This window comes from Salmo salar, chromosome ssa03 (assembly GCF_905237065.1).
Source record: "Salmo salar chromosome ssa03, Ssal_v3.1, whole genome shotgun sequence".
Classification (NCBI taxonomy): Eukaryota; Metazoa; Chordata; class Actinopteri; order Salmoniformes; family Salmonidae; genus Salmo; species Salmo salar.
Window position 1 is genome coordinate 93846537 of NC_059444.1, and position 25748 is coordinate 93872284.

General features: G+C 47.0%; 1 protein-coding gene across 1 annotated transcript in view; it reads left to right on the forward strand.

Annotated features, from left to right (window-relative positions):
• The first annotated feature begins 202 nt into the window (after positions 1-202).
• The window catches only part of LOC106596322 (periplakin), a 61156-nt gene continuing 35610 nt past the window's right edge, over positions 203-25748 (forward strand). The window contains exon 1 of the mRNA XM_045715828.1: positions 203-483. Within this exon, the coding sequence (XP_045571784.1) occupies positions 431-483 (53 nt within the window). The 5' untranslated portion in view covers positions 203-430. The remainder of the gene's footprint in view (positions 484-25748) is intronic.

Below are 25748 nucleotides of genomic sequence, written 5' to 3' on the forward strand. Positions count from 1 at the left end.
CATTTTCATCTGAGCAAATGGCAATATGTTGATAACATAGTAGCAATGTCCATGCCTAAAAGGTGCGGTATCCACCTGTAACCTGTATGGAAAAGCAGAAAAGCAGCCGCGCCCAGGCGTTCATAGGTGACAGGTATGCAGCACATACAGGGAGAAACCAAACCCCCCTTCCTTTACTGCAGTTCACTTGTCCTGTGCTGACTGACTGCTGGGAGGAATTAGCTAGTGGGCGTCGCTGAATCTCATCGTTTGACGTTCCCATTTGTGTGTGTGGAGCGTCCTGGGGCAAACCTACCTGTCCGAGGAGAGAGAACATACCAGAGAACTCAGCAAGAAGCCTCACCTCTCCCCACGGGATATCTTCACAGAGAGAAGCACAAGAAGAGACAGGTGTTTACGGGAGAAGAATCCGAGTCGTCCCGCTGACAGAATGTTCAAGAAAAAACCCTCCAAGAATAGCGTGACCATCACGCAAACGAAAAAGTGAGTATTTGTTTCTATGTTGAAAGTTATCTTGGTGGTTATTGATAGCGAGTTGTAACTTTAATCACTGTGCAAGTTTATTTTAATGTCGCATTCGGAAAGATAACGTAAAGTTGGACGTTTGACAAGTTGACAACACTGTCAGTATGCTTCAGGATTCTGTTTATGATCGTTTGGGATAATGCGTGTATTGTAATTTGACGACAATTCTGGGACATTGTAGTACTATGTCATAGAATAAATTAAGCCACGTTGCATGGGGTTAAGTCATATTCCAAAGTTTATACAACTCTGGAAAATTGCTTTTAATGATATTGTTAGTTTATACACTGAACGTCCTTTTAAGTTGACCAGAGGGTGTGGCTGTATGTTAGTGGCAGTAACTGGTTTGATAACGTTGGCTTTCGGGGTAGAGTGAGAGAATACATGGTGATGGACTTCAACCCAGCCCTGTTCAACTACTTTTCACTTAAAGAAAGTATTGACCTCACTTTTGCCGAAGTATAGTAAAATATCAGGCTACTGTATCGGCAAAAAAAAAGAAATTGAAGCCAATCGTGTCTTTGTTCTTATAAACAATATAAATCCCTATATAATGATACAGTGGGGTGTTTAACCATGCACTCCTACCTGTCAATAGTGTAATTAGTGACGACCTGCCCCCCCAAAATCTCTAAATATTTATCTACATTTTCAACTGTCACTTTTCACTCTCACTTCAGGAACTTGCTATATGGGATATTCTCTGGGGCAGTCAGTGGCTGCATCCCACATTATACCCCTATGGGCCCTGGTCTAAAGTAGTGCTCTATATAGGGAACAGAGCCCTATGGGCCTTGGTCTAAAGTAGTGCACTATATGGGGATCAGAGCCCTATGGGCCCTGGTCAAAAGTAGTGCACTATATAGGGTTTAATTTGGGTTGTAGTCAGTGTCTCTGAACAGAGAGAGGACAGAGCAGGCAGGTTGTCACTCGTCAAGTGAGAGTAGGAGGAGGAGGAGGGCAGGATAGAGTCAGGGCCACCTTGTAATAACAACACTCCTTTGGCTTGGAACATGAGAGGTTAGCAAGCTAATCTGTTTCCAATGGTTATCTATGTAATGTATGGCTCCGGGATGTCTGCGTCCAAAATGGGACACTACTTTTGACCAGAGCCCTTTGGGAATAGGGAGCCATTTGGGACACAGCCTTAATGGGTGGCTCATCAATGACTTCAGTAAAGAAGGGAATGTATCTTGTCTGATGTCGAAGGAAAGACCTAGCAAGCTGCTTAAAACTGTTTCTAGTTAGTGAATGAGGCTTTTATGTTTCAACATATGAGTCAGACACAATGTTGGAATAATGAAAACCACACACATTGTGTGTGTGTGGGCGTGTGTGTGCGTGCGTGTGTATATGCATGCTTGCGTGCGTGTGTGTGTGCGTGGGTGCGGGCGTGTGTAATTTATGTGTAGGGTTGCAAAATTCCTGAATATATTCCCTGATTTTCCCGAAATGCTGGTTATAGGATTTATGGAATCAGGAGGGAATCCGGAGTCCTACAACCAGGATTTCTAGAAAACCAGGGAAACCCTATTTATGTTGCCATAGTAAAGCTGTATTAAACGTTGAGTGATTATTTATATTGGATGTTAAGAGTGATATATTACATGTTGGTTTCCAACTGTCTAACTGTATCAGCCTAACCATAAAGCAACCTAACCTAACCATAAAGCAACCTAACCTAACCTAACCATAAAGCAACCTAACCTAACCATAAAGCAACCTAACCTAACCATAAAGCAACCTAACCTAACCATAAAGCAACCTAACCTAACCATAAAGCAACCTAACCTAACCATAAAGCAACCTAACCTAACCATAAAGCAACCTAACCTAACCATAAAGCAACCTAACCTAACCATAAAGCAACCTAACCTAACCATAAAGCAACCTAACCTAACCATAAAGCAACCTAACCTAACCATAAAGCAACTCTCTTCTTTTGAGTGTGGACTCTACACTGCATCAGTTATTTAATGTTGGTCAACACATCACAACTTCCTGGGGGCAGTGATTTAATGTTGGTCAACACATCACAACTTCCTGGGGGCAGTGATTTAATGTTGGTCAACACATCACAACTTCCTGGGGGCAGTGATTTAATGTGGGTCAACACATCACAACTTCCTGGGGGCAGTGATTTAATGTTGGTCAACACATCACAACTTCCTGGGGGCAGTGATTTAATGTGGGTCAACACATCACAACTTCCTGGGGGCAGTGATTTAATGTTGGTCAACACATCACAACTTCCTGGGGGCAGTGATTTAATGTGGGTCAACACATCACAACTTCCTGGGGGCAGTGATTGGTGGTCTTAAGGGTGTTCAATAGGTCTTGATTGAGTCAGATCAGGGTGATTGGTGATCTTAAGGGTGTTCAATAGGTCTTGATTGAGTCAGATCAGGGTGATTGGTGATCTTAAGGGTGTTCAATAGGTCTTGATTGAGTCAGATCAGGGTGATTGGTGATCTTAAGGGTGTTCAATAGGTCTTGATTGAGTCAGATCAGGGTGATTGGTGATCTTAAGGGTGTTCAATAGGTCTTGATTGAGTCAGATCAGGGTGATTGGTGATCTTAAGGGTGTTCAATAGGTCTTGATTGAGTCAGATCAGGGTGATTGGTGATCTTAAGGGTGTTGAATAGGTCTTGATTGAGTCAGATCAGGGTGATTGGTGATCTTAAGGGTGTTCAATAGGTCTTGATTGAGTCAGATCAGGGTGATTGGTGGTCTTAAGGGTGTTCAATAGGTCGTGATTGAGTCAGATCAGGGTTATTGGTGATCTCATCAGAGCTTTGCAGATAGGAGACACATGTCTGCTCTAGTACTCCTATCAGCTGGAGGCTAGTGAACAGTGATTATCTATGTAGTGTGGATCTAGCTGTATTCTGAAACGCTGTGAACGTTTCAGCTTTCTGAACCCTAGACAGATGAGACAGAATGGACACATGGGCCCAGTTCCATTTAGGTTCCTAGTACCTTCCCTTATCTCCTACTCCTTCACAGATCTATTCATTAATACTGGAGGGCCTAGTGGATCTGATCTGGGCCTTGGTTGCTGGGAAGTTCATCTGGATCTCATCCCTCCCTCCATACCCTCAATGACTCATACTTACCTTCTGGTTACAATTTGTCTCTCTCTCTCTCTCCTTGGAAATACTTTACTCCTTATTCGGAGAGATGTGTGTTCAACACACATCTATCTGGTTAAATAAAGGTTAAATAAAAATAAATAAAATATAAGATGTTTAGCATATTGGAACAATGTTTGTTAGCATCCTTCTAATACAAACTGTAGACCAGAGGTCCACCTCCCCCAGACCATCCATCCTTCTAATACAAACTGTAGACCAGAGATCCACCTCCCCCAGACCATCCATCCTAATACAAACTGTAGACCAGAGGTCCACCTCCCCCAGACCATCCATCCTTCTAATACAAACTGTAGACCAGAGATCCACCTCCCCCAGACCATCCATCCTTCTAATACAAACTGTAGACCAGAGGTCCACCTCCCCCAGGTCATCCATCCTAATACAAACTGTAGACCAGAGGTCCACCTCCCCCAGACCATCCATCCTTCTAATACAAACTGTAGACCAGAGGTCCACCTCCCCCAGGCCATCCATCCTAATACAAACTGTAGACCAGAGGTCCACCTCCCCCAGGCCATCCATCCTTCTAATACAAACTGTAGACCAGAGGTCCACCTCCCCCAGGCCATCCATCCTTCTAATACAAACTGTAGACCAGAGGTCCACCTCCCCCAGGCCATCCATCCTTCTAATACAAACTGTAGACCAGAGGTCCACCTCCCCCAGACCATCCATCCTAATACAAACTGTAGACCAGAGGTCCACCTCCCCCAGGCCATCCATCCTTCTAATACAAACTGTAGACCAGAGGTCCACCTCCCCCAGACCATCCATCCTAATACAAACTGTAGACCAGAGATCCACCTCCCCCAGACCATCCATCCTAATACAAACTGTAGACCAGAGGTCCACCTCCCCCAGGCCATTCATCCTAATACAAACTGTAGACCAGAGGTCCACCTCCCCCAGGTCATCCATCCTTCTAATACAAACTGTAGACCAGAGGTCCACCTCCCCCAGACCATCCATCCTTCTAATACAAACTGTAGACCAGAGATCCACCTCCCCCAGGTCATCCATCCTTCTAATACAAACTGTAGACCAGAGGTCCACCTCCCCCAGACCATCCATCCTAATACAAACTGTAGACCAGAGGTCCACCTCCCCCAGGCCATTCATCCTAATACAAACTGTAGACCAGAGGTCCACCTCCCCCAGGCCATCCATCCTTCTAATACAAACTGTAGACCAGAGGTCCACCTCCCCCAGGCCATCCATCCTAATACAAACTGTAGACCAGAGGTCCACCTCCCCCAGGCCATCCATCCTAATACAAACTGTAGACCAGAGGTCCACCTCCCCCAGGCCATCCATCCTTCTAATACAAACTGTAGACCAGAGGTCCACCTCCCCCAGGCCATCCATCCTAATACAAACTGTAGACCAGAGGTCCACCTCCCCCAGACCATCCATCCTTCTAATACAAACTGTAGACCAGAGGTCCACCTCCCCCAGACCATCCATCCTTCTATACAAACTGTAGACCAGAGGTCCACCTCCCCCAGGCCATCCATCCTTCTATACAAACTGTAGACCAGAGGTCCACCTCCCCCAGACCATCCATCCTTCTAATACAAACTGTAGACCAGAGGTCCACCTCCCCCAGACCATCCATCCTTCTAATACAAACTGTAGACCAGAGGTCCACCTCCCCCAGGCCATTCATCCTTCTAATACAAACTGTAGACCAGAGGTCCACCTCCCCCAGGCCATCCATCCTTCTAATACAAACTGTAGACCAGAGGTCCACCTCCCCCAGGCCATCCATCCTAATACAAACTGTAGACCAGAGGTCCACCTCCCCCAGGCCATCCATCCTAATACAAACTGTAGACCAGAGGTCCACCTCCCCCAGGCCATCCATCCTTCTAATACAAACTGTAGACCAGAGGTCCACCTCCCCCAGGCCATCCATCCTAATACAAACTGTAGACCAGAGGTCCACCTCCCCCAGGCCATCCATCCTTCTAATACAAACTGTAGACCAGAGGTCCACCTCCCCCAGACCATCCATCCTTCTAATACAAACTGTAGACCAGAGGTCCACCTCCCCCAGGTCATCCATCCTAATACAAACTGTAGACCAGGGGTCCACCTCCCCCAGGCCATCCATCCTTCTAATACAAACTGTAGACCAGAGGTCCACCTCCCCCAGGCCATCCATCCTAATACAAACTGTAGACCAGAGGTCCACCTCCCCCAGGCCATCCATCCTTCTAATACAAACTGTAGACCAGAGGTCCACCTCCCCCAGACCATCCATCCTAATACAAACTGTAGACCAGAGGTCCACCTCCCCCAGACCATCCATCCTTCTAATACAAACTGTAGACCAGAGGTCCACCTCCCCCAGGCCATCCATCCTAATACAAACTGTAGACCAGAGATCCACCTCCCCCAGGCCATCCATCCTTCTAATACAAACTGTAGACCAGAGGTCCACCTCCCCCAGGTCATCCATCCTTCTAATACAAACTGTAGACCAGAGGTCCACCTCCCCCAGGTCATCCATCCTAATACAAACTGTAGACCAGAGGTCCACCTCCCCCAGGCCATTCATCCTTCTAATACAAACTGTAGACCAGAGGTCCACCTCCCCCAGGCCATCCATCCTTCTAATACAAACTGTAGACCAGAGGTCCACCTCCCCCAGGTCATTCATCCTTCTAATACAAACTGTAGACCAGAGGTCCACCTCCCCCAGGCCATCCATCCTTCTAATACAAACTGTAGACCAGAGGTCCACCTCCCCCAGACCATCCATCCTAATACAAACTGTAGACCAGAGGTCCACCTCCCCCAGGCCATCCATCCTAATACAAACTGTAGACCAGAGGTCCACCTCCCCCAGACCATCCATCCTTCTAATACAAACTGTAGACCAGAGGTCCACCTCCCCCAGGCCATCCATCCTTCTAATACAAACTGTAGACCAGAGATCCACCTCCCCCAGACCATCCATCCTTCTAATACAAACTGTAGACCAGAGGTCCACCTCCCCCAGACCATCCATCCTAATACAAACTGTAGACCAGGGGTCCACCTCCCCCAGGCCATTCATCCTTCTAATACAAACTGTAGACCAGAGGTCCACCTCCCCCAGGCCATCCATCCTAATACAAACTGTAGACCAGAGGTCCACCTCCCCCAGGCCATCCATCCTAATACAAACTGTAGACCAGAGGTCCACCTCCCCCAGGCCATCCATCCTTCTAATACAAACTGTAGACCAGAGGTCCACCTCCCCCAGGCCATCCATCCTTCTAATACAAACTGTAGACCAGAGGTCCACCTCCCCCAGACCATCCATCCTTCTAATACAAACTGTAGACCAGAGGTCCACCTCCCCCAGGCCATCCATCCTTCTAATACAAACTGTAGACCAGAGGTCCACCTCCCCCAGACCATTCATCCTAATACAAACTGTAGACCAGAGGTCCACCTCCCCCAGACCATCCATCCTAATACAAACTGTAGACCAGAGGTCCACCTCCCCCAGACCATCCATCCTAATACAAACTGTAGACCAGAGGTCCACCTCCCCCAGACCATCCATCCTTCTAATACAAACTGTAGACCAGAGGTCCACCTCCCCCAGGCCATCCATCCTAATACAAACTGTAGACCAGAGGTCCACCTCCCCCAGGTCATCCATCCTAATACAAACTGTAGACCAGAGGTCCACCTCCCCCAGGCCATCCATCCTTCTAATACAAACTGTAGACCAGAGGTCCACCTCCCCCAGGCCATCCATCCTTCTAATACAAACTGTAGACCAGAGGTCCACCTCCCCCAGGTCATCCATCCTTCTAATACAAACTGTAGACCAGAGATCCACCTCCCCCAGGTCATCCATCCTAATACAAACTGTAGACCAGAGGTCCACCTCCCCCAGGCCATCCATCCTAATACAAACTGTAGACCAGAGGTCCACCTCCCCCAGGCCATCCATCCTTCTAATACAAACTGTAGACCAGAGATCCACCTCCCCCAGGTCATCCATCCTTCTAATACAAACTGTAGACCAGAGGTCCACCTCCCCCAGGCCATCCATCCTAATACAAACTGTAGACCAGAGGTCCACCTCCCCCAGGCCATTCATCCTAATACAAACTGTAGACCAGAGGTCCACCTCCCCCAGACCATCCATCCTTCTAATACAAACTGTAGACCAGAGGTCCACCTCCCCCAGACCATCCATCCTTCTAATACAAACTGTAGACCAGAGGTCCACCTCCCCCAGGCCATTCATCCTTCTAATACAAACTGTAGACCAGAGGTCCACCTCCCCCAGACCATCCATCCTAATACAAACTGTAGACCAGAGGTCCACCTCCCCCAGGCCATCCATCCTTCTAATACAAACTGTAGACCAGAGGTCCACCTCCCCCAGACCATCCATCCTAATACAAACTGTAGACCAGAGGTCCACCTCCCCCAGACCATCCATCCTTCTAATACAAACTGTAGACCAGAGGTCCACCTCCCCCAGGCCATCCATCCTTCTAATACAAACTGTAGACCAGAGGTCCACCTCCCCCAGGCCATCTATCCTTCTAATACAAACTGTAGACCAGAGGTCCACCTCCCCCAGGTCATCCATCCTAATACAAACTGTAGACCAGAGGTCCACCTCCCCCAGGCCATCCATCCTTCTAATACAAACTGTAGACCAGAGATCCACCTCCCCCAGGCCATCCATCCTAATACAAACTGTAGACCAGAGGTCCACCTCCCCCAGGCCATCCATCCTAATACAAACTGTAGACCAGAGGTCCACCTCCCCCAGGCCATCCATCCTTCTATACAAACTGTAGACCAGAGGTCCACCTCCCCCAGACCATCCATCCTAATACAAACTGTAGACCAGAGGTCCACCTCCCCCAGGCCATCCATCCTAATACAAACTGTAGACCAGAGGTCCACCTCCCCCAGACCATCCATCCTTCTAATACAAACTGTAGACCAGAGGTCCACCTCCCCCAGGCCATCCATCCTTCTAATACAAACTGTAGACCAGAGGTCCACCTCCCCCAGACCATCCATCCTAATACAAACTGTAGACCAGAGGTCCACCTCCCCCAGGCCATCCATCCTTCTAATACAAACTGTAGACCAGAGGTCCACCTCCCCCAGGCCATCTATCCTTCTAATACAAACTGTAGACCAGAGGTCCACCTCCCCCAGGCCATCCATCCTAATACAAACTGTAGACCAGAGGTCCACCCCCCAGGCCATCCATCCTAATACAAACTGTAGACCAGAGGTCCACCTCCCCCAGACCATCCATCCTAATACAAACTGTAGACCAGAGATCCACCTCCCCCAGGCCATCCATCCTTCTAATACAAACTGTAGACCAGAGGTCCACCTCCCCCAGGTCATCCATCCTTCTAATACAAACTGTAGACCAGAGGTCCACCTCCCCCAGACCATCCATCCTTCTAATACAAACTGTAGACCAGAGGTCCACCTCCCCCAGACCATCCATCCTTCTAGTACAAACTGTAGACCAGAGGTCCACCTCCCCCAGGTCATCCATCCTTCTAATACAAACTGTAGACCAGAGGTCCACCTCCCCCAGGCCATCCATCCTAATACAAACTGTAGACCAGAGGTCCACCTCCCCCAGGCCATTCATCCTTCTAATACAAACTGTAGACCAGAGGTCCACCTCCCCCAGGCCATTCATCCTTCTAATACAAACTGTAGACCAGAGGTCCACCTCCCCCAGGCCATCCATCCTTCTAATACAAACTGTAGACCAGAGGTCCACCTCCCCCAGGCCATCCATCCTTCTAATACAAACTGTAGACCAGAGGTCCACCTCCCCAGGCCATCCATCCTTCTAATACAAACTGTAGACCAGAGGTCCACCTCCCCCAGGTCATCCATCCTTCTAATACAAACTGTAGACCAGAGGTCCACCTCCCCCAGGCCATCCATCCTTCTAATACAAACTGTAGACCAGAGGTCCACCTCCCCCAGACCATCCATCCTTCTAATACAAACTGTAGACCAGAGATCCACCTCCCCCAGGCCATCCATCCTAATACAAACTGTAGACCAGAGATCCACCTCCCCCAGACCATCCATCCTAATACAAACTGTAGACCAGAGGTCCACCTCCCCCAGACCATCCATCCTTCTAATACAAACTGTAGACCAGAGATCCACCTCCCCCAGGTCATCCATCCTAATACAAACTGTAGACCAGAGGTCCACCTCCCCCAGGCCATCCATCCTAATACAAACTGTAGACCAGAGGTCCACCTCCCCCAGGCCATCCATCCTTCTATACAAACTGTAGACCAGAGGTCCACCTCCCCCAGACCATCCATCCTAATACAAACTGTAGACCAGAGGTCCACCTCCCCCAGGCCATCCATCCTAATACAAACTGTAGACCAGAGGTCCACCTCCCCCAGACCATCCATCCTTCTAATACAAACCTTAGACCAGAGGTCCACCTCCCCCAGGCCATCCATCCTTCTAATACAAACTGTAGACCAGAGGTCCACCTCCCCCAGACCATCCATCCTAATACAAACTGTAGACCAGAGGTCCACCTCCCCCAGGCCATCCATCCTTCTAATACAAACTGTAGACCAGAGGTCCACCTCCCCCAGGCCATCTATCCTTCTAATACAAACTGTAGACCAGAGGTCCACCTCCCCCAGGCCATCCATCCTAATACAAACTGTAGACCAGAGGTCCACCTCCCCCAGGCCATCCATCCTAATACAAACTGTAGACCAGAGGTCCACCTCCCCCAGGCCATCCATCCTAATACAAACTGTAGACCAGAGGTCCACCTCCCCCAGACCATCCATCCTAATACAAACTGTAGACCAGAGATCCACCTCCCCCAGGCCATCCATCCTTCTAATACAAACTGTAGACCAGAGGTCCACCTCCCCCAGGTCATCCATCCTTCTAATACAAACTGTAGACCAGAGGTCCACCTCCCCCAGACCATCCATCCTTCTAATACAAACTGTAGACCAGAGGTCCACCTCCCCCAGACCATCCATCCTTCTAGTACAAACTGTAGACCAGAGGTCCACCTCCCCCAGGTCATCCATCCTTCTAATACAAACTGTAGACCAGAGGTCCACCTCCCCCAGGCCATCCATCCTAATACAAACTGTAGACCAGAGGTCCACCTCCCCCAGGCCATTCATCCTTCTAATACAAACTGTAGACCAGAGGTCCACCTCCCCTAGGCCATTCATCCTTCTAATACAAACTGTAGACCAGAGGTCCACCTCCCCCAGGCCATCCATCCTTCTAATACAAACTGTAGACCAGAGGTCCACCTCCCCCAGGTCATCCATCCTTCTAATACAAACTGTAGACCAGAGGTCCACCTCCCCCAGGCCATCCATCCTTCTAATACAAACTGTAGACCAGAGGTCCACCTCCCCCAGGCCATCCATCCTTCTAATACAAACTGTAGACCAGAGGTCCACCTCCCCCAGGCCATCCATCCTTCTAATACAAACTGTAGACCAGAGATCCACCTCCCCCAGGCCATCCATCCTAATACAAACTGTAGACCAGAGATCCACCTCCCCCAGACCATCCATCCTTCTAATACAAACTGTAGACCAGAGGTCCACCTCCCCCAGACCATCCATCCTTCTAATACAAACTGTAGACCAGAGGTCCACCTCCCCCAGACCATCCATCCTAATACAAACTGTAGACCAGAGGTCCACCTCCCCCAGGCCATCCATCCTAATACAAACTGTAGACCAGAGGTCCACCTCCCCCAGGCCATTCATCCTTCTAATACAAACTGTAGACCAGAGGTCCACCTCCCCCAGGCCATCCATCCTAATACAAACTGTAGACCAGAGGTCCACCTCCCCCAGACCATCCATCCTTCTAATACAAACTGTAGACCAGAGGTCCACCTCCCCCAGACCATCCATCCTAATACAAACTGTAGACCAGAGGTCCACCTCCCCCAGGCCATCCATCCTTCTAATACAAACTGTAGACCAGAGGTCCACCTCCCCCAGACCATCCATCCTTCTAATACAAACTGTAGACCAGAGGTCCACCTCCCCCAGGTCATCCATCCTTCTAATACAAACTGTAGACCAGAGGTCCACCTCCCCCAGACCATCCATCCTTCTAATACAAACTGTAGACCAGAGGTCCACCTCCCCCAGGTCATCCATCCTTCTAATACAAACTGTAGACCAGAGGTCCACCTCCCCCAGGTCATCCATCCTAATACAAACTGTAGACCAGAGGTCCACCTCCCCCAGACCATCCATCCTTCTAATACAAACTGTAGACCAGAGGTCCACCTCCCCCAGGTCATCCATCCTAATACAAACTGTAGACCAGAGGTCCACCTCCCCCAGGTCATCCATCCTAATACAAACTGTAGACCAGAGGTCCACCTCCCCCAGGTCATCCAAGCAGACTGTCTTGTATGCATATTTATCCAGAGCGACTTACAAGAACAATTAGGGTTAGTGCCTTGCTCAAGGGCACATCAACAGATTTTTCACATAGCCAGCTCTGGGATTTGAACCAACGACCTTTCAGTTACTGGCTCAATGATCTTAGAGGCTGCTGCCTATAGACATAGACTAGAAATCACTGGCCACTCCTATAGACATAGACTAGAAATCACTGGCCACTTTAAGAAATTGAACACTAGTCACTTTAATAATGTTTACACATCTTGTATTACTCATCTCATATGTATATACTGTATTCTATATTATTCTACTGTATCTTAGTCTATGTATTACTCATCTCATATGTATATACTGTATTCTATATTATTCTACTGTATCTTAGTCTATGTATTACTCATCTCATATGTATATACTGTATTCTATACTATTCTACTGTATCTTAGTCTATGTATTACTCATCTCATATGTATATACTGTATTCTATATTATTCTACTGTATCTTAGTCTATGTATTACTCATCTCATATGTATATACTGTATTCTATACTATTCTACTGTATCTTAGTCCATGCCGCTCTGACATCGCTCATCCGTATATGTATATATTGTTAATTACATTTCTTTACTTAGATTTGTGTGTATTGGGTATATGTTGTGAAATTGTTAGATATTTAAGCAATAATGCCCAAGGGGGTGTGGTATATGGCAAATATATCACGGCTAAGGGCTGTTCTTAAGCACGACGCAACAAGGAGTACCTGGATACAGCCCTTAGTTGTGGTATATTAGCCATATAGCACAAACGCCCGAGGTGCCATATTGCTATTATAAACTGGTTACCAACATAATTAGAGCAGTAAAAATACAGCCAATCAGCATTCAGGGCTCGAACCACCCAGTTTATAATACTTGTTAGATATTACTGCACTGTTGGAGATAGAAGCTCAAGCATTTCACTACACCCACAATAACATCTGCTAAACATGTGTATGTGACCAATAACATTTGATTTGATCTTACCCGCTAGGCTAGCCAGCCATCTTATTGCTATGACAATGTCATAAGAACTCCTACAAATGTATTTTTCCGGACAGTCTATATGCGTACTCTTTCCTTTAGACCAGGGTTTCCCAGACTCTGTCCTAACACACTACACAGCTGATTCAAATAATGAACTAATCATCCAGCTTTGGTCATTTGAATCAGCTGTGTACACACACAGACTATCTACGGCTGGTTAAAAATACACAGCGCTGCATTAGGGCCCTTTCAACATGGCCTTTGAACTCACACACACTGTCAAGTGTGAAAGTCTTTCTGCCTGGTCTGTCTGTCATGGTTTAATAAAGGAGGAAACATGCTGTATGACCCTGAGACCTCTGTTCTATAAAGGAGGATACATGCTGTATGGCCCTGAAACCTCTGTTCTATAAAGGAGGATACATGCTGTATGGCCCTGAGACCTCTGTTCTATAAAGGAGGATACATGCTGTATGGCCCTGAAACCTCTGTTCTATAAAGGAGGATACATGCTGTATGGCCCTGAGACCTCTGTTCTATAAAGGAGGATACATGCTGTATGGCCCTGAAACCTCTGTTCTATAAAGGAGGATACATGCTGTATGGCCCTGAGACCTCTGTTCTATAAAGGAGGATACATGCTGTATGGCCCTGAAACCTCTGTTCTATAAAGGAGGATACATGCTGTATGGCCCTGAGGCCTCTGTTCTATAAAGGAGGATAATGCTGTATGGCCCTGAGACCTCTGTTCTATAAAGGAGGATACATGCTGTATGGCCCTGAGACCTCTGTTCTATAAAGGAGGATACATGCTGTATGGCCCTGAAACCTCTGTTCTATAAAGGAGGAAACACGCTGTATGACCCTAAAACCTCTGTTCTATAAAGGAGGATACATGCTGTATGGCCCTGAAACCTCTGTTCTATAAAGGAGGATACATGCTGTATGGCCCTGAAACCTCTGTTCTATAAAGGAGGATACATGCTGTATGGCCCTGAAACCTCTGTTCTATAAAGGAGGATACATGCTGTATGGCCCTGAAACCTCTGTTCTATAAAGGAGGATACATGCTGTATGACCCTGAGACCTCTGTTCTATAAAGGAGGATACATGCTGTATGGCCCTGAAACCTCTGTTCTATAAAGGAGGAAACATGCTGTATGGCCCTGAGACCTCTGTTCTATAAAGGAGGATACATGCTGTATGGCCCTGAAACCTCTGTTCTATAAAGGAGGATACATGCTGTATGGCCCTGAAACCTCTGTTCTATAAAGGAGGATACATGTTGTATGGCCCTGAAACCTCTGTTCTATAAAGGAGGATACATGCTGGATGGCCCTGAGACCTCTGTTCTATAAAGGAGGATACATGCTGTATGGCCCTGAAACCTCTGTTCTATAAAGGAGGATACATGCTGTATGGCCCTGAGACCTCTGTTCTATAAAGGAGGATACATGCTGTATGGCCCTGAAACCTCTGTTCTATAAAGGAGGAAACATGCTGTATGGCCCTGAGACCTCTGTTCTATAAAGGAGGATACATGCTGTATGGCCCTGAAACCTCTGTTCTATAAAGGAGGATACATGCTGTATGGCCCTGAAACCTCTGTTCTATAAAGGAGGATACATGTTGTATGGCCCTGAAACCTCTGTTCTATAAAGGAGGATACATGCTGGATGGCCCTGAGACCTCTGTTCTATAAAGGAGGATACATGCTGTATGGCCCTGAGACCTCTGTTCTATAAAGGAGGATACATGCTGTATGGCCCTGAAACCTCTGTTCTATAAAGGAGGATACATGCTGTATGGCCCTGAAACCTCTGTTCTATAAAGGAGGATACATGCTGTATGGCCCTGAGACCTCTGTTCTATAAAGGAGGATACATGCTGTATGGCCCTGAGACCTCTGTTCTATAAAGGAGGATACATGCTGTATGGCCCTGAAACCTCTGTTCTATAAAGGAGGATACATGCTGTATGACCCTAAAACCTCTGTTCTATAAAGGAGGATACATGCTGTATGACCCTGAAACCTCTGTTCTATAAAGGAGGATACATGCTGTATGGCCCTGAGACCTCTGTTCTATAAAGGAGGATACATGCTGTATGACCCTGAAACCTCTGTTCTATAAAGGAGGATACATGCTGTATGACCCTGAAACCTCTGTTCTATAAAGGAGGATACATGCTGTATGGCCCTGAAACCTCTGTTCTATAAAGGAGGATACATGCTGTATGGCCCTGAGACCTCTGTTCTATAAAGGAGGATACATGCTGTATTGCCCTGAGACCTCTGTTCTATAAAGGAGGATACATGCTGTATGGCCCTGAGACCTCTGTTCTATAAAGGAGGATACATGCTGTATGGCCCTGAGACCTCTGTTCTATAAAGGAGGATACATGCTGTATGGCCCTGAGACCTCTGTTCTATAAAGGAGGATACATGCTGTATGGCCCTGAAACCTCTGTTCTATAAAGGAGGATACATGCTGTATGGCCCTGAGACCTCTGTTCTATAAAGGAGGATACATGCTGTATGACCCTGAAACCTCTGTTCTATAAAGGAGGATACATGCTGTATGACCCTGAAACCTCTGTTCTATAAAGGAGGATACATGCTGTATGGCCCTGAAACCTCTGTTCTATAAAGGAGGATACATGCTGTATGGCCCTGAGACCTCTGTTCTATAAAGGAGGATACATGCTGTATGGCCCTGAGACCTCTGTTCTATAAAGGAGGATACATGCTGTATGGCCCTGAGACCTCTGTTCTATAAAGGAGGATACATGCTGTATGGCCCTGAGACCTCTGTTCTATAAAGGAGGATACATGCTGTATGGCCCTGAGACCTCTGTTCTATAAAGGAGGATACATGCTGTATGGCCCTGAAACCTCTGTTCTATAAAGGAGGATACATGCTGTATGGCCCTGAGACCTCTGTTCTATAAAGGAGGATACATGCTGTATGGCCCAGAGACCTCTGTTCTATAAAGGAGGATACATGCTGTATGGCCCTGAGACCTCTGTTCTATAAAGGAGGATACATGCTGTATGGCCCTGAAACCTCTGTTCTATAAAGGAGGATACATGCTGTATGGCCCTGAAACCTCTGTTCTATAAAGGAGGATACATGCTGTATGGCCCTGAGACCTCTGTTCTATAAAGGAGGATACATGCTGTATGGCCCTGAGACCTCTGTTCTATAAAGGAGGAAACATGCTGTATGGCCCTGAGACCTCTGTTCTATAAAGGAGGATACATGCTGTATGGCCCTGAAACCTCTGTTCTATAAAGGAGGATACATGCTGTATGGCCCTGAAACCTCTGTTCTATAAAGGAGGATACATGCTGTATGGCCCTGAGACCTCTGTTCTATAAAGGAGGATACATGCTGTATGGCCCTGAGACCTCTGTTCTATAAAGGAGGATACATGCTGTATGGCCCTGAGACCTCTGTTCTATAAAGGAGGATACATGCTGTATGGCCCTGAAACCTCTGTTCTATAAAGGAGGATACATGCTGTATGGCCCTGAAACCTCTGTTCTATAAAGGAGGATACATGCTGTATGGCCCTGAGACCTCTGTTCTATAAAGGAGGATACATGCTGTATGGCCCTGAGACCTCTGTTCTATAAAGGAGGATACATGCTGTATGGCCCTGAAACCTCTGTTCTATAAAGGAGGATACATGCTGTATGACCCTAAAACCTCTGTTCTATAAAGGAGGATACATGCTGTATGACCCTGAAACCTCTGTTCTATAAAGGAGGATACATGCTGTATGGCCCTGAGACCTCTGTTCTATAAAGGAGGATACATGCTGTATGACCCTGAAACCTCTGTTCTATAAAGGAGGATACATGCTGTATGACCCTGAAACCTCTGTTCTATAAAGGAGGATACATGCTGTATGGCCCTGAAACCTCTGTTCTATAAAGGAGGATACATGCTGTATGGCCCTGAGACCTCTGTTCTATAAAGGAGGATACATGCTGTATTGCCCTGAGACCTCTGTTCTATAAAGGAGGATACATGCTGTATGGCCCTGAGACCTCTGTTCTATAAAGGAGGATACATGCTGTATGGCCCTGAGACCTCTGTTCTATAAAGGAGGATACATGCTGTATGGCCCTGAGACCTCTGTTCTATAAAGGAGGATACATGCTGTATGGCCCTGAAACCTCTGTTCTATAAAGGAGGATACATGCTGTATGGCCCTGAGACCTCTGTTCTATAAAGGAGGATACATGCTGTATGACCCTGAAACCTCTGTTCTATAAAGGAGGATACATGCTGTATGACCCTGAAACCTCTGTTCTATAAAGGAGGATACATGCTGTATGGCCCTGAAACCTCTGTTCTATAAAGGAGGATACATGCTGTATGGCCCTGAGACCTCTGTTCTATAAAGGAGGATACATGCTGTATGGCCCTGAGACCTCTGTTCTATAAAGGAGGATACATGCTGTATGGCCCTGAGACCTCTGTTCTATAAAGGAGGATACATGCTGTATGGCCCTGAGACCTCTGTTCTATAAAGGAGGATACATGCTGTATGGCCCTGAGACCTCTGTTCTATAAAGGAGGATACATGCTGTATGGCCCTGAAACCTCTGTTCTATAAAGGAGGATACATGCTGTATGGCCCTGAGACCTCTGTTCTATAAAGGAGGATACATGCTGTATGGCCCAGAGACCTCTGTTCTATAAAGGAGGATACATGCTGTATGGCCCTGAAACCTCTGTTCTATAAAGGAGGATACAAGCTGTATGACCCTGAAACCTCTGTTCTATAAAGGAGGATACATGCTGTATGGCCCTGAGACCTCTGTTCTATAAAGGAGGATACATGCTGTATGGCCCTGAAACCTCTGTTCTATAAAGGAGGATAATGCTGTATGGCCCTGAGACCTCTGTTCTATAAAGGAGGATACATGCTGTATGACCCTGAAACCTCTGTTCTATAAAGGAGGATACATGCTGTATGGCCCTGAAACCTCTGTTCTATAAAGGAGGATAATGCTGTATGGCCCTGAGACCTCTGTTCTATAAAGGAGGATACATGCTGTATGACCCTGAAACCTCTGTTCTATAAAGGAGGATACATGCTGTATGGCCCTGAAACCTCTGTTCTATAAAGGAGGATACATGCTGTATGGCCCTGAGACCTCTGTTCTATAAAGGAGGATACATGCTGTATGGCCCTGAAACCTCTGTTCTATAAAGGAGGATACATGCTGTATGGCCCTGAGGCCTCTGTTCTATAAAGGAGGATAATGCTGTATGGCCCTGAGACCTCTGTTCTATAAAGGAGGATACATGCTGTATGACCCTGAAACCTCTGTTCTATAAAGGAGGATACATGCTGTATGGCCCTGAAACCTCTGTTCTATAAAGGAGGATACATGCTGTATGACCCTGAGACCTCTGTTCTATAAAGGAGGAAACATGCTGTATGACCCAAGGCCTCACATTAAGTCCTACAGTGAGAGCTGGGCTGTGAATCTAAAGAGAACCATTTGAATGTCCAGTACTCAGATTATGCATCTCATATGTTAGCTTTTCATGCAGTAGCAGTTGTAGGGAGAATGTATGTTGTAAGACACACACTCAGGACAGGACAGTAAGGAGTCTATTCATCAGCATATATCAGGAAAAGGAAAGCCACCCACATCCTCATTAGTGAGTTGGAGAGAAATGACTGACCAATAATAACATCCGTCCTCCATCCTCCATCCACCCCCACTCCCACTCCTCCATCCCTCCTCCATCCTCCATCCACCCCCACTCCCACTCCTCCATCCCTCCTCCATCCTCCACCCCTCCTTCATCCTCCATCCCTCCTCCATCCTCCATCCACCCCCACTCCCACTCCTCCATCCCTCCTCCATCCTCCACCTCTCCTCCATCCTCCACCCCTCCTCAAATCCTCCATCCACCCCCACCCCCACTCCTCCATCCCTCCTCCATCCTCCATCCTTCCTCCATTCTCCCCCACTCCTCCATCCCTCCTCCATCCTCCACCCCTCCTCCATCCAACCCCACTCCCACTCCTCCATCCCTCCTCCATCCCTCCTCCACCCACCCCCACTCCCACTCCTCCATCCCTCCCCACTCCTCCATCCACCCCCACTCCCACTCCTCCTCCATCCTCCACCCCTCCTCCATCCACCCCCACTCCCACTCCTCCATCCTCCACCCCTCCTCCATCCACCCCCACTCCTCCATCCTCCACTCCTCCTCCATCCTCCACCCCTCCTCCATCCACCCCCACTCCCACTCCTCCATCCTCCACCCCTCCATCCACCCCCACTCCTCCATCCTCCACCCCTCCTCCATCCACCCCCACTCCTCCATCCCTCCCCATACACCCAGACTCCTCCATCCACCCCCACTCCTCCATCCCTCCTTCATCCACCCCCACTCCTCCATCCCTCCTCCATCCACCCCACTCCTCCATCCACCCCCACTCCTCCATCCCTCCCCATACACCCAGACTCCTCCATCCACCCCCACTTTTCCATCCCTCCTCCATCCACCCTCACTCCTCCATCCCTCCTCCATCCACCCCCACTCCTCCATCCCTCCCCATACACCCAGACTCCTCCATCCACCCCCACTCCTCCATCCCTCCTCCATCCTCTACCCCTCCTCCATCCCTCCCCATACACCCAGACTCCTCCATCCACCCCCACTCCTCCATCCCTCCTCCATCCACCCCCACTCCTCCATCCCTCCTCCATCCACCCCCACTCCTCCATCCATCCATCCCTCCTCCATCCCTCCCCACTCCTCCATCCCTCACCACTCCTCCATCCCTCGCCCTATAGACTGTAAACATCTATTTGTATAACCTCCTAGCCTTCTTGACAATCAGGAAACAACACAAGACACAGAACAACTTTCTGCACAAAACATCACATTGTCAAATAATCAACTCAACAGAAGTAAGAGTTTACAAAAACTGTGGACATCATATCATTTAGCCCCAGTTGGAACCAGGGACATCATATCATTTAGCCCCAGTTGGAACCAGGGACATCATATCATTTTGCCCCAGTTGGAACCAGGGACATCATATCATTTAGCCCCAGTTGGAACCAGGGACATCATATCATTTTGCCCCAGTTGGAACCAGGGACATCATATCATTTAGCCCCACTTGGAACCAGCGACATCATATCATTTTGCCCCACTTGGATCCAGGGACATCATATCATTTTGCCCCACTTGGATCCAGGGACATCATATCATTTTGCCCCACTTGGAACCAGGGACATCATATCATTTTGCCCCACTTGGAACCAGGGACATCATATCATTTTGCCCCACTTGGAACCAGCGACATCATATCATTTTGCCCCACTTGGATCCAGGGACATCATATCATTTTGCCCCACTTGGAACCAGCGACATCATATCATTTTGCCCCACTTGGAACCAGGGACATCATATCATTTTGCCCCACTTGGATCCAGGGACATCATATCATTTTGCCCCACTTGGATCCAGGGACATCATATAATTTTGCCCCACTTGGATCCAGGGACATCATATCATTTTGCCCCACTTGGAACCAGCGACATCATATCATTTTGCCCCACTTGGAACCAGGGACATCATATCATTTTGCCCCACTTGGAACCAGGGACATCATATCATTTTGCCCCACTTGGAACCAGGGACATCATATCATTTTGCCCCACTTGGAACCAGGGACATCATATCATTTTGCCCCACTTGGAACCAGGGACATCATATCATTTTTCCCCACTTGGAACCAGGGACATCATATCATTTTGCCCCAGTTGGATCCAGGGACATCATATAATTTTGCCCCAGTTGGATCCAGGGACATCATATAATTTTGCCCCAGTTGGATCCAGGGACATCATATCATTTTGCCCCAGTTGGAGCCAGTGCCAGTTTCACAAGAATCCAGCAGTTTGTCAGTGGTTGAAAACACCCAGACTCTTTGCACAGTGTGCAATGCAATCACACTGACTTTTGAATAGATATGGCAAGGACTCTAATTTATTATTTAATTAAAATAAACCTCAACATATGATTTAATCAAACTATGAATACCTTGAAAGGTCACATATGCAAACAGTTGTACATTTCTGATATTAGAACACCTGTCTACTAATGCTATATATATCATATCTATTACTTTCTAGTACTGTCTATTTCTATGTGCCTGAAGCTGGATACTGGGTTTCTGCTCAAGTCCATACAACAGTGAGATCTTATTCAGACACGCTGATTTATCACATACCAGCCCTGGGTTCAAATCCTTTCATATCTTCTTTCTGGGTTTGATTGAGCTTGCCTGGCGCAATGGATCCAATAGAATATGAAACCGTCACAAGAGACCCAACCCTGTTCAGCTGGCACCCCGGGCAGACGAAAGCAAACGCTGAAAGTGTTTCAAGTATTTTGAAAAGCATTTGAACCCAAGTCTGGTATGTGATAAATCAACCTGTCTGAATAAGATCCCACCATTGTTTAGACTTGATCAGAACCCCAGTCCAATACCCAGCTTCAGGGACGTAGAAATAGACACTACTATAGATAGATATGTATAAACAACAGGTGTTCTAATATCAAAAATATAAAACTCTTACTCTTCAATGCACTCATCACTTCATCACTTCATACTGCAGGTGATTTAAAGATCATTCTCTGTTACATAAAGGAGAATGGAACCTGTTGGACCAGTTCTGTAGGAGGAGAAGAAGAAGCACCTTCTGGAGATGACAGATTACAAAAATACTCTACAACTAGTTCTGTCCTCAGGAGGACATCATAACCAGGATAAACACTGTGCTAGAACTAGTTCTGTCCTCAAGAGGACATCATAACCAGGATCAACACTGTGTTATAACTAGTTCTGTCCTCAGGAGGACATCATAACCAGGATAAACACTGTGCAACAACTAGTTCTGTCCTCAGGAGGACATCATAACCAGGATAAACACTGTGTTATAACTAGTTCTGTCCTCAGGAGGACATCATAACCAGGATCAACACTGTGTTATAACTAGTTCTGTCCTCAGAAGGACATCATAACCAGGATCAACACTGTGTTTTAACTAGTTCTGTCCTCAGGAGGACATCATAACCAGGATAAACACTGTGTTTTAACTAGTTCTGTCCTCAGGAGGACATCATAACCAGGATAAACACTGTGTTATAACTAGTTCTGTCCTCAGGAGGACATCATAACCAGGATCAACACTGTGTTATAACTAGTTCTGTCCTCAGAAGGACATCATAACCAGGATCAACACTGTGTTATAACTAGTTCTGTCCTCAGGAGGATATCATAACCAGGATCAACACTGTGCTATAACTAGTTCTGTCCTCAAGAGGACATCATAACCAGGATCAACACTGTGTTATAACTAGTTCTGTCCTCAGGAGGATATCATAACCAGGATCAACACTGTGCTAGAACTAGTTCTGTCCTCAAGAGGACATCATAACCAGGATCAACACTGTGTTATAACTAGTTCTGTCCTCAGGAGGACATCATAACCAGGATCAACACTGTGTTATAACTAGTTCTGTCCTCAGCAGGACATCATAACCAGGATCAACACTGTGTTATAACTAGTTCTGTCCTCAGCAGGACATCATAACCAGGATCAACACTGTGTTATAACTAGTTCTGTCCTCAGCAGGACATCATAACCAGGATAAACACTGTGTTATAACTAGTTCTGTCCTCAGGAGGACATCATAACCAGGATCAACACTGTGTTATAACTAGTTCTGTCCTCAGAAGGACATCATAACCAGGATCAACACTGTGTTATAACTAGTTCTGTCCTCAGCAGGACATCATAACCAGGATCAACACTGTGTTTTAACTAGTTCTGTCCTCAGGAGGACATCATAACCAGGATCAACACTGTGTTATAACTAGTTCTGTCCTCAGCAGGACATCATAACCAGGATCAACACTGTGTTATAACTAGTTCTGTCCTCAGGAGGACATCATAACCAGGATCAACACTGTGCTATAACTAGTTCTGTCCTCAGGAGGACATCATAACCAGGATCAACACTGTGTAATCATGACCTAGGAGAGTGGAATTGGCAAGTGGTACTGGAGTGCCAAGTCTAGGACAAAAAGGCTTCTCAACAGTTTTTACCCCCAAGCCATAAGACTCCTGAACAGGTAATCAAATGGCTACCCGGACTATTTGCACTGTGTGCCCCCCCCCCCCCCCAACCCCTTTTTACGCTGCTGCTACTCTGTTTATCATATATGCATAGTCACTTTAACTATACATTCATGTACATACTACCTCAATTAGCCCAACTAACCGGTGTCTGTAAATAGCCTCGCTACTTTTATAGCCTCACTACTATAAATAGCCTCACTACTTTTATAGCCTCACTACTGTTATTATTCACTGTTGTTTATTGTTGTTTTTTATTTCCTTACTTATCTATTGTTCACCTAATACCTTTTTTTTTTTACTTCGAAATTTCACTGTTGGTTAGAGCCTGGTGTAAGTAAACATTTCACTGTAAGGTCTACACCTGTTGTATTCGGCGCACGTGACAAATAAACGTTGATTTGATTTATGTGCCATCAGAATGTGGTTTACTGGTTGATGGCACTTCACCAGCTCCTCCATCAATGACAGCAGGCTCCCATGAGAGAGGAGTGAGTCACACAATACTGTTTCCAATGACAAGATGAATGTAGGCTGTTGAGTCCAATCATGTTTCATCATGTCTTCTCTTCAATAGAGAGGTTGTGTGTGTGTGTGTGTGTGTGTGTGTGTGTGTGTGTGTGTGTGTGTGTGTGTGTGTGTGTGTGTGTGTGTGTGTGTGTGTGTGTGTGTGTGTGTGTGTGTGTGTGTGTGTGTGTGAAGTATTGTATGAAAGCAAAGATGATTTATAGTAGCTTATTTGCATGTACAGTATGATCTAAGAACCGTGCCGCAGAAGGAACGCTGGGAGTTCTGGAATGTCTCCTCTCTGCATGGTGTTCTGAACAGAGATCAGTAGTTAGTGTGATGGGCTGGGTGTTCTGGAATGTCTCCTCTCTGCATGGCGTTCTGAACAGAGATCAGTAGTTAGTGTGATGGGCTGGGTGTTCTGGAATGTCTCCTCTCTGCATGGTGTTCTGAACAGAGATCAGTAGTTAGTGTGATGGGCTGGGTGTTCTGGAATGTCTCCTCTCTGCATGGTGTTCTGAACAGAGATCAGTAGTTAGTGTGATGGGCTGGGTGTTCTGGAATGTCTCCTCTCTGCATGGTGTTCTGAACAGAGATCAGTAGTTAGTGTGATGGGCTGGGAGTTCTGGAATGTCTCCTCTCTGCATGGTGTTCTGAACAGAGATCAGTAGTTAGTGTGATGGGCTGGGAGTTCTGGAATGTCTCCTCTCTGCATGGTGTTCTGAACAGAGATCAGTAGTTAGTGTGATGGGCTGGGTGTTCTGGAATGTCTCCTCTCTGCATGGTGTTCTGAACAGAGATCAGTAGTTAGTGTGATGGGCTGGGTGTTCTGGAATGTCTCCTCTCTGCATGGTGTTCTGAACAGAGATCAGTAGTTAGTGTGATGGGCTGGGTGTTCTGGAATGTCTCCTCTCTGCATGGCGTTCTGAACAGAGATCAGTAGTTAGTGTGATGGGCTGGGTGTTCTGGAATGTCTCCTCTCTGCATGGTGTTCTGAACAGAGATCAGTAGTTAGTGTGATGGGCTGGGTGTTCTGGAATGTCTCCTCTCTGCATGGCGTTCTGAACAGAGATCAGTAGTTAGTGTGATGGGCTGGGTGTTCTGGAATGTCTCCTCTCTGCATGGTGTTCTGAACAGAGATCAGTAGTTAGTGTGATGGGCTGGGTGTTCTGGAATGTCTCCTCTCTGCATGGCGTTCTGAACAGAGATCAGTAGTTAGTGTGATGGGCTGGGTGTTCTGGAATGTCTCCTCTCTGCATGGTGTTCTGAACAGAGATCAGTAGTTAGTGTGATGGGCTGGGTGTTCTGGAATGTCTCCTCTCTGCATGGTGTTCTGAACAGAGATCAGTAGTTAGTGTGATGGGCTGGGTGTTCTGGAATGTCTCCTCTCTGCATGGTGTTCTGAACAGAGATCAGTAGTTAGTGTGATGGGCTGGGTGTTCTGGAATGTCTCCTCTCTGCATGGTGTTCTGAACAGAGATCAGTAGTTAGTGTGATGGGCTGGGTGTTCTGGAATGTCTCCTCTCTGCATGGTGTTCTGAACAGAGATCAGTAGTTAGTGTGATGGGCTGGGTGTTCTGGAATGTCTCCTCTCTGCATGGTGTTCTGAACAGAGATCAGTAGTTAGTGTGATGGGCTGGGTGTTCTGGAATGTCTCCTCTCTGCATGGTGTTCTGAACAGAGATCAGTAGTTAGTGTGATGGGCTGAGTGTTCTGGAATGTCTCCTCTCTGCATGGTGTTCTGAACAGAGATCAGTAGTTAGTGTGATGGGCTGGGTGTTCTGGAATGTCTCCTCTCTGCATGGTGTTCTGAACAGAGATCAGTAGTTAGTGTGATGGGCTGGGTGTTCTGGAATGTCTCCTCTCTGCATGGTGTTCTGAACAGAGATCAGTAGTTAGTGTGATGG